The sequence below is a fragment of the Melospiza melodia genome, chromosome Z (assembly GCF_035770615.1).
Source record: "Melospiza melodia melodia isolate bMelMel2 chromosome Z, bMelMel2.pri, whole genome shotgun sequence".
Taxonomy (NCBI): Eukaryota; Metazoa; Chordata; class Aves; order Passeriformes; family Passerellidae; genus Melospiza; species Melospiza melodia.
The window spans coordinates 43,231,350-43,242,145 of NC_086226.1; the positions used below are offsets into that span (position 1 = coordinate 43,231,350).

Consider the following 10,796-nt stretch of genomic DNA (forward strand, 5'->3'; position numbering starts at 1 on the left):
CTGTCCCTTTCAATCAAAACTACTATATCATTCTTTGATGATTATGTAGCTCTGACATGGCACAGTCGCTCCTGAATGCCCACTGAAAGCACAAGGCCTGAGCTTCATCAGGGTTCTAAAGAATGTGTATTATGTTATTACCGAAGGAGAAGAAAGGAGTTCAAAATGTTTTGCAAAAGCCGTAGAAATATCCTATTACTGGTATTAGCATGAAACTGTGGTGTCTAGATGTGCCCTTTCTATGGACAGTAAAGATACTCAATTCTGGAGCTGGTAAAACATACTGTGGATGCTATTATTTATAGTATTAAAAGTATTTTGCTTTCTTTCTTCCAGGTTCCACTCACTTGTGACATTAAAGGAAAGATGTTTAACTTGTACATGAACAGTGGTAATGGGCACTCCTTTACTAAAACAGATTTGGTGCTATAAAATGGTTCACTGTCCAACTGCATCTGGCCCAGCACTGCAAGGTAACATACATGCTGAAAAGCTTTATCATCCCAATGCTTAACAGTAAGTATGCTTTCTAAAAGTCTAGAAAGAGGTGGCGATATTGCTTCCAGCCTTCCAAATAGGCGGCACCTCTGAACTGCATTGAATCAAACAATGCTTGGTGTTGGTTTGAACAGAATTCTTTTAGAAATACCAGCAAAACTTTGGCTTTCTTCAGGAAAACAACCCACAGGAATGCTTCATACTGGCATTTTAAGTACACTTAGGTTTGATGTAAAAAAACAACCAAACATCACTGAGTATGAGAGTTTACTTTTTAAAATATATAAAGAAATACTCATTGCAGCCTGTAAAGAAACATTAAGGAAAGGTTTGAAACAGCTGATTAAATACCTCAATCTTACACCTAAAGATTTATTTTAAGGCAAACATATCTTATCCAAGACTACTTGAATTTCAGACAATGACATAGCAATTCTTTCCTTCCGTGGCCCTCAGGAACAAGGAAAGAAATAACAATGGACATTTCATATTCTCTATTCTGGATGTTTAAAGTAAAGAGCTCCAGGAAAGTGTTCATGAAGCACTGAATCACATAACAAATCCACAATCAAATTCAGTTTCTTTCAAAACTCAAAATAAATAGGAGAAGACTTTACTTAAACCTGCACTACAAAATCCCTAAAGAAGCATGGAAAGGAGTAATTAGTTAACACATTGGGGAAAGTCATGGAATTTCTACTAACCTTACAAAATTAATTATCTGATAGTATGTCTACTAAGTAAGTCTGCCGATGATACTGAACTGTGAGGAGCTGCTGACTTCTTCAAAGGCAGAAAGGCCCTGCAGAGAGACCTCAATAAACTGGAGGGCTGGACAATCACCAACTGTAGGAAGTTCTAACAAGTGCTGGATTCTGCAGCTGTGGATGGGGCAACCTTGGATGTGCAGGCAGACTGGGGAATGAGATGCTGGAAAGCAGTGCCACAGAGAGGGACCAATGGGTCCTGGTTGATGGCAAGTTGAACATGGTCAGCAGTGCCCTGGCAGCCAGGAGGGCCACCCGTGTCCTTGGGGCATCAGGGACAGCATGGCCAGCCGGGCAAGGGAGGGGATTGTCCTGCTCTGCTCTGCACTGGGGCAGCCTCACCTCGAGTGCTGGGGGCAGCTCTGGGTGCCACAACAGCCTCATGCAAGGCTAGAGAGTGTCCAAAGGAGCGCCATGACAATGCTGAAGGGCCTTGAGGGGAAGCCCTGTGAGGAGCAGCTGAGATCACCTGGTCTGTTCAGCCTGGAGGACACTGAGGGGAGACCTCATTGCAGCCTACATCTTCTTCTGGTGAGAGGAAAAGGATGGACAGGCACTGATCTCTTCTCTGTGGTGACCAGTGACAGGACCCACAGGAATGGCCTGAAGTTGTGTCAGGGGAGGTTTAGGTTGGATATCAGGAAAAGGTCCTTCAACCAGAGGGTGGCTGAGCACTGGTAGAGGCTACCCAGGAAGTCATCACAGCACCAAGCCTGACAGAGTTCAAGAAGTGTTTGGGCAATGCTCTCAGGCACATGGTGTGATTCTTGGGGGTATTCTGTGCAGAGCCAGGAGGTGGACTCGTGACTTTGTGAATGTGTCCCTTCCCACTCAGGATATTCCATGATTCTACTCTTTCCCGTTTTAGGCAACTCAATTATTGTATTTATCCACTCATTAGCAGAAGTTAGTCTTTTCATAATTCTTCATGTATCTGAACTTCAGAGAATAGTTTGCTGTTGTTAAGTAGGACACTATACAGAGCATGCAGCATTTTAAACTGTAAAGGTAGATTAATCTGACTTGATTTCTGAATGGTAATGCAATCAGTTTCACTGCTTGACAATTATTTTTGTATATTTAATAGTTATATGTAGGGTGACTGTACTAGAGGGAAGTGGCTGCGGAGGGGAGCTTCTGTTTTAATTTAACAGTTAAAACTTCTCAATCACTTTTCTGGATTAATCCTTCTCAAAGGTATCTTCTTGAAATGGGTAACTGGCAAATTTACATGTAATCTCACATCACGGTCTTTTTCTTGCTTAGCCTCAATTATCTTTCAATACCAACATGCCAAGAAAGGTCCTAATGGAATGGATTCATGAAAACTGCTCTCTGGATCAAGTTTAAATTTCAACACTCAGCAGAAAACATTCACATCAAACTCACATAAACATTTCAGATTTCAGTAATATCTGACAAAAAGCCGTTTTGAATTATATGTGCAGAACTAGATTAATTATTAGTGTCATGATTACCAGAGCATAAATTACTATCTGTAAAAACCTCTGTTGAAACAAAAACTAGGGGGAGGGAGGGGAGAGAGGAGGGTGGGGACAGGACCTGTCTCCATGGTAATGTTTCAGATCAAAGTACTCTGAGTGACTAGATCATCACATGAACAAGACCAAGAACTGCAGAGACCATGTTCTTCTATCTTCAACTGGTTTATAAAAATCTGAAGTATTTTGGAAATAAGCTCAAAAGACCATCCTTAAAGCCTGTGACAAAAACAGCACTATAGCAGTGTTCTCAGTTTCAGCTCATTCACCTTCACAGTAAAAGACCATTTTTTAAGGACTCTGATCCTTGTCTGCAATAGCCTTACACCACAGACTGTGACCAATCAATCCACGCAGATAACACTCTGCGGAGAATAAATACTAGAGTTCCCATGTTTGGATGGGGTGAAAAGTCAGTCACTAAAGCACCTTCACAAGATCACAGTTGTGTAACTGCAACAGAATAGACAACTGCAGTTTTACAAGCCAGCAGAAATTATCAGGACCATGATGCATTTCTCTCTATATTTTCCTATTAGCGTAAGTACTTGCTGAGAGCCCAGCAGACAAGAGGGGGGGAGGTGAATGCAGAACTTTATAGAAATAGTGCAAAACTAACATGTTCCATTAAATAACAATGGATATAATCTTTTCATAGTTTAGTGCAAGCCACATCCATCTCCCATTCCCAAAGTTCAGAATGCTGTCTGAAATAAAAGTGTGGTGTAATTCTGGACTGAAACTAAGCAGAAAACACCAACTAATGCAGTTGTCCTACAATAGGACAATGCAAATTAAGAAGGATGCTAATTCTGTCTATTTAGAGTAGAAGGAGAAAGAAATATCTTACAAATGTTGATTTAGAAAAGGCATATACAAAGAAAGTTTTCATATAGGCAACTTTGGAAATTTCGTCATTGCAGTCAGCAAGGTCTGAAACAAACTCAGTGCTTCTGCTTGCAGCATGAATTGTCCATATTATGACATCTAGAGGTTCTGACCTGCCTCAGGCTTCATGTATCTTGGAGAACTACCTCAGCACACCTTAGGCAGAGGCTAAACAGGCCTCAGCAAGACAGCAAAGAGGCTGAAATTAGGAAAATACATTCTCATACTTTCCTTCAAAGAAACATACCTGGACTAGGGATGCAATAATGCAAACAAGGAAAGGGGGATACAGGTGGCATGACTTGGATCAAAGAAGGGAAGCTGTAGTTAAATGAAAAAAGCAACAAGCAGAACTGATGCTTCCATGTAACTCTGAACTGTTTCAGTCAAACACACAAAAACCAGAAAATTATCTGAGAAGCAACATGCACACAACACTCCAGAAAACAAATTACTAACAAAATACAGAAGACTAGAGAATTCTGAGCTTACCTCAGATGACACTGGAGAACACAACCACAAACCAAACACTAACGACAGCGCAGTGTTACTACATTACCTGTGAGGTTTTTTACCTTCCAGTCCAAGAAGGAACAACTAGACTCACAGCACCTACATGTAATATCTCCATTTACAGATAAATTAACAAAACAATTCTTTTTTTCTTTCAAACTACTTTTCAGTTAATCTGGACTCCATCTTATCTACCTAAGGAAGATCACTAAGCATCATACTTCATGGGAACTACAATCTAGAGATCTATATCTTAAATTTTAATGGCTTGGGATCTTATTTTATTTCATCACCCTGCCCACTGTCTAACTGAATGCTGTGCCCTTAACAAGTTTTATATTGTGATATTTTTAGCACTGAAGTTCATTCAAATTCCCAACTCCGTCTTTAGAAATGCACAATAATTTTAAAATAATCAAAACAAACTCTCAACAAAAACGAAAAAGTCCCTAACAAACAAAAAACCAAACAAAACCCCCACAAACAACCAAAACCAAAACAAACAAACAACCCCAAAAAATCCATCAACCAAACCCAAAAAAAACAAGAAGAAAAAATGAAGTATTTAAACTTTGGGCTATATGCTGTAGCAGCAAAGTACACCACGTTTTTTCACTGATGAAATGGCAACAGGGCATTCCTGCTTCCAGGAAGACCCAAGCTTAATAAGCTTTGACAGGGCCCAGAAAAATTTAAAAACAAAGCCAAGAAAACCCCTATTTACATGTAGGATTATCACAATAGGTCTTAAACCAGTAAGTCATAAGCATTCAGAAAAAGAAGCCTGATGGAACTATAACTAGAGGAAAAGAAGGTAACAGTTTTTTTCAACGGAATAGTAACAGCGCTAAAATAAAGGTTTACCTTAGTAAAGCTACACATAAGGGTTACCTTAGTATCTTAAAGGCAGGGCTCAGTGAAAGCGAGTTTTGTAAATGAAGCGTTGTAGAAGTTTTCTTGCAAATTGTCCACAGAGGTGCAAAACTCAGGTCAAAGACAGACCAATCTTCACTGCAGTAGAATGATACTGTTTAACACACAATTCAACTAACCAAACGACAGAATTCCCACATTCAGGAGCTGTAACCTAAATGTATCCTTAAGCACTATTTTCTCAGCAGAAGTTTCAACAGTAGCAAAAATTGAATCAAATCTCAGTTCCATCTGCTACCAAGCCAAGATCTTTTTCTCATGGACTATGAAAACACCTTAATTTTTATTGAAAAAGATGTCAAATATGTTACAAGACTATTTTCATGGCTCCTTCTGCTGGAATAGTATGCACACAAAAAAAACATAAACTTGTAACAGTATGAATATCCATGCTTTGGTCTGTGGCAAGGCTGTAGAGACAGACAGCCAACAGAACCACTTCAGCAGGGAAGAAAACAGAATGCTTTCTCAGTCGTACTGAAGTCAGCTATCTACTGGGATGAGTCCGTCCAAGTATTGCAGCTGCTGGTCAGCAGTTCTAATAGTCTCATTACCTTACCTGAGCATGAGGGAAGGTGAAGGGCTGTTGGTGGATTCAAAGCAAATCCAATCAACAGCCTCCTGCTATTCTTCATTAGTCCTACTTAAGCAAGACAATCAAATTCAAATATTTAGAATTTGGAATTTGGCAAACACTATGAAAAACACCAACCAGACCTGGTTATGGTACCTTCCAATTTTGCAAATTTCCAGAACCAGAGATACAGATGTAAAAAATTGTTGCTTTAGACAAAAGGTTATGACCCTAAAAATGTCATGATGCTGGACAAGATCATCACCAGAGTATCAGATGTTCTTCAACAGTCTCACAATATACCTGATGTATTTGTGAGAGATATCAGTGCAATCTGATCCAAAACACTGCTCTCTGGAAGCAAACTTGCTACTCTTCCCAGCTTGCTTGGCCCCTCAACCTGCTGCAAACTGCTGTTTTCCCCTCAGATGAAACAGCTTTACACTCCATAACAGCTCCTACTCTTTATCAAATTCTACAGAGGTCGATGTGATTAAACACAAGGAAGGGAAAATATGACTACAGAATAACCAAAATAGTTCTGTTCGGAAGGTAGATTTTGACACGCCACTAAACACCAAACATCTATGACAATCTAGAATCTCAGGCTCAAATGGTGAATGAAGAAAGAGAAATCAGGAAGTTGTGTAAGTGTCAGAAAACAAATTCATGGACAAAAGAAAAAATGAAACATCCTCCTTGTCACATCCTTTGTACAGATTCCATGTCCCACTACTGGAACTGCTTCGCTTTAAATTTTTCTGGTAATGGTATAAAGGACATGGTATCTACACTGGCACCTTATTCAAAGATACCGTATCCTGGCTGACTCAAGTCTTGAAAAGTCTTGTTCTCAGACTTAAAGAGACTTTACAGATTACTAGGTGACTTCCTACACAGAACATACAAAAGCACTTAAATATAATCTAGCCTTTAAACAGGAAAACATACTTTCATAGTCCTCCTGTTTTCCTCCTCCTGAAGCAAGCTGATACAACCAAAACAGCACTTAAAATGTAGACAAACATTCTTGACAATTCTTTGAACATTACAGGGCCACACATAAGTAAAATCTAATTCAAAGGGAAAAAGCAAGCATTCACAAACAAAGATGTGAAACATCAAGTGGCAGAAAAAGCACTAGCAGCAAAACACTAAAGGAAAAAAACCTAGAAAACTACCCAAACAACCAAACACAATTAAAAACACACGCAAAGAAACAGATGTGCTAAAGCAGATCTTGAAACAAATTTTCCTTTCTCTGTCAAAGACACCTCAAAACAATAGCTCCAGTCCACTGAGAAGACAATCTTTCACACACCCTGAACACAAAGTAATTGGTTGGATTTACCAACTGGTAAAGGCTATACACTATGTCACATACAGTCTGTACTGTAATGTCCATAACAATAGAACAACATGATTGATTTCTAACTTTTTTTACTCCAATTAAATCTTCAGAATGACGATTATGACAGACATCTTTGGACAACTCTAAATATGTAGTCTTCAAAGTATTTAGCAGTCTCCTTACTACAGAGATAATTATCATAATTGAACTTAGCAGTATGTTTTAGAATGTATATAGTCATGATTCACCACAGTTAATCCACAACTTTACTGCAGTCCAATAGAGGCATGATGCTCTAACATTCTCAGAAGATTTCACAGGCCATTTAGAATGGATTCCAGTCTAAGGCTGATACTGCAAGTACTAATAAGTTACCAGATTTTTTTCCCCACGAAGACCACTGAGTGCACTGAATTCTACAAGACTACAGACAGGTCAACCAATCCAGAAGCTGACTAGAGCCAGCTCTTGCTTTATTTGAAGCAAAACAATAAATTTCTTTTCGAACACCAAAAAATTAAAATAAAAGTCACTATTCTCAAGGACTTACCTTCAGACTTCAACTTTGTAAGAACGAAAATCAGGTAGTTGTTGAAATCTGGGTACTGATTAAGTTGTTCTAGTTTCTGAAGAGAAAAACTGTTAAGGAAGTTGAATCTTTACATACAATATTTACAGCTTTCTGGATACGAAGATTGTTATATTTGTTATGTACTGCTACATCAATTCAATCAGCTGTGACTATAAGCTCATTACATACAGAACATGAACAACCTAAAAACAGTTTATGTAATTTTCTCACTGAAGCAATAGCTTTTAGTTGTGGGGAAGTCTAAAAAATAATCCATGGGAAGACATAAAAATTAACAGATCCTTAAAGATACCTGTAAAGCTGTATCACTGCAACAGGCAGCTGAACATTACCAACAACTGTGCAGTCAAAAGGATCAAAATGTAACAGAAAGGAGAAGAAAGAACAAAAAGAGCAGTATTTAAGAGAAACTTAATGAGAAAACACTTAATTGGTCTATGAAATTAAGACTAGTTCTTGGACCAATTTTCTTAGCAACTTCTTCACCCACTTAACTTTTCCATTTTCATTCCATGAAACATACAATAAATTAAATTGAAAAATATCTGAAACCATACTAATTTATAACTTTACTAACAAACGGTTTTAGCTAATGCATACTTCCCACTTCATTGTATTTGACACCTGAACACCTAAGTGTGCTAAAACAGCATCATAAAGAAACAGCATTGCAGAATAAACGCACAAATTTTTGATTTTTCTACAAAAAATTATGGACTAAGTACTTTAAATTTGAAACCATTAATCGCAACCCCACTTGGACATGCTATTAAACAGCATCCTGGAACAGACACCACAATCACACACACACACAAAGCCTTCTACCACTAACTTTTACTAGCCAATATCAACATAGCAGGGAGTTTTCACTATCACTTAAAAAGAATTTCAAGCATCAGTTAAAAGGACTTTTGTTCAGTTAAGTTCTATACATCATCAAGACAGACAGGATCATTTATACTGCCCATCATGAATATATGATGCTATAGCTCAATAAACAAACAAAATGTAATTAAATTACTTGAAGCAAAGCTTTAAAGTGTAATTTTACAGTAAAGCTACATTATAAACATTGTTCCTATAAACACTTTGATATGTTAAATACTAAAGAGCATCAGTTTAAGCTTGAGGCATTATCAGAAGACTACTTCTTTAGACTCTTCTGTTTAGGATTTTTTAAAGAAAGCAATCATATTTTAAAAATTTAGAACACAGCTGAAAGAACAAGATGATCAAGATGCAACTGACCTTCACTTTTCAGACAGGAGCAGAAACCTTCCTGACAGTCACTGCATTTGCTACAAAAGTCTAGAAGTGGAGCAAATTTGGCTTAAATCTAAACTCTTAATATAAATGTTTACAGACACACATATGTTCTTACTTAAATAAACTCTGTTGCCTTCTGTGGAGACCTTCAAGAAAATGCGTTAAATAAAAAGAGATCCAGATAACAAACTCCTCATAGAATTTCAGCACTTCTATAAATTTCATAGCACTTATGGCTAGTGCAAGGAGCAGGAAACAATAAATGAGGCCTTTACTTTTTAAGGCCTACGCTTCTATCAGTCCTAATTTAAGGTTTTGCTTTCTCAATCCTTACCCCTTAAAACCTTGGTATTCATTACTTCCACAATGAAGAGTAACCAGTAGGGAGGGGTGGGGGGGAGGGCCGCGGTGGGAAGGGAAAGAGGAGGGATGGGAGTGAAAAAACATCAATCCACAACACCAAATCAAAGCAGTACAAGAAACTACATACTGTAAGGCTCCTCATTTTCGTGAATTTTAAAGAGCCGAGTTGCAGGATCAAGCTTCCAGACAAATAAAAACATCCTGACCACGCACCAAAATGCGCAGTGTCAGAACCAGCAGGCCCACGAGGGCGCGCAGGCAGCGGCTCTGCCAGCGGCACTACCCCCACCAGCTACGGCTTTCACCTCGAACCCCGGCGCCAGATTACTTCGAGAGGCCCCAGCTCGCCCCCTCTCTGCCGCGGGGACAGCGGGCACACCCCGCGGGACACTCCCGGGCCCCTCGGCGGGACCCGCCGGGCCGAGGGCCCCGTTCCCGCCTGGCCGCCCTGGGGGCTGGGCGGGGGAACCCGAAAGAGCGGCGAATATCGGAGGAGACGCGCCCGCTTTGAAAATAAATAAATAAATTTGAAAAAAGGCCCCCTATGGTCAAACCCAAAGCGGCCCTTGTCTCTGGGCTAGCAACAGGTGCCCAGGGCCCGCCGGGTGAAGGCGGCTCCGCGGCCCACAGGCCGCCTCGGCGGTTCAAACGCCGCGCCACAGCTGCCCGCTCCGGCCAGGGCTCGGCCTCCCGCGTTGCGGCGGCTCCCCGGCCGGGCCGAGCCGGGCAGGCCCAGCTGCCGCGGCGCCGGCCCCGCTGCCGCGCAGGCCACGCTCCCCCCGCCCGCCCACGGCCACCCCCGGCCCACTCTCGGGGCCCCGCCAGCCTCGGCCAAGGATACTTGTTGCACGGCTCTCTGCGTGGTGGTGTCCGGGGACTGGGACTCCTTGAGCAGCTGCAGGATCTGCTGGAGCCCCTGCTCGTCGGGCTTCCACTCGTACTCCATCTTGGCTGTCTGGAAAACAGCAGACAACAGGCGGCCGCGGTTGGCGGCGCGGCAGGGCCCGGGCGGGGGCGGGCGGAGATGAAGGAAGGCCGGGCCAGGGAAGGGGCGCGGCAGTGCCCGTTCCGTTCCGCTCCGGCTCTCGTGCCCCCACGCACCCCAGCAGCCGCTGGAGAGACGCAGGCCACCGACCTGCTCCCGCTGCTTCCGCGCTGAGCAGAGACTGAGTCACGACGAATTTGTGATCCGGCCCGAAGAGCCGCCTCGCGTCCTGCTGGGTCCTAGCGCCGGGCACGGCTCCGCCCGCCCGGGCCGCCTCGGGGCCGCCGGCGCCGCCGTCCGCCTTTCCCCGTTGCGTCCCACACTGCCAGGAGCCTGCGGGCGACAGAACGCGAGCACCTCAATCCTGGCCGACGGGAAACGGGGAGCCCACGCCGCCCACCCGAGAACAGACAGAAACCTCCAGCGAACGGGACAGGCGAAGAGCGGAGGAACGCCCCGGGCCCGGCCCAGCCCCCTGGGATAGCGCCCGGCAACGAGTGCGAGGCTCCCGCCTTGCCACGGAAGAGATGTGCGGGCGCGAAATCAGCGCCCGGGGTCAGGAAC

At 42.4% G+C, this 10,796-nt stretch overlaps 1 protein-coding gene across 1 annotated transcript in view; it reads right to left on the reverse strand.

Annotated features, from left to right (window-relative positions):
* The window catches only part of TNPO1 (transportin 1), a 52,728-nt gene extending 42,241 nt beyond the window's left edge, over positions 1-10,487 (reverse strand). The window contains exons 1-3 of the mRNA XM_063181072.1: positions 10,383-10,487; positions 10,089-10,202; positions 7,577-7,652 (exon numbers count right to left, since the gene is read on the reverse strand). Coding sequence (XP_063037142.1) covers positions 7,577-7,652; positions 10,089-10,193 — 181 coding nt within the window. The 5' untranslated portion in view covers positions 10,194-10,202; positions 10,383-10,487. The remainder of the gene's footprint in view (positions 1-7,576; positions 7,653-10,088; positions 10,203-10,382) is intronic.
* Positions 10,488-10,796: the final 309 nt, after the last annotated feature.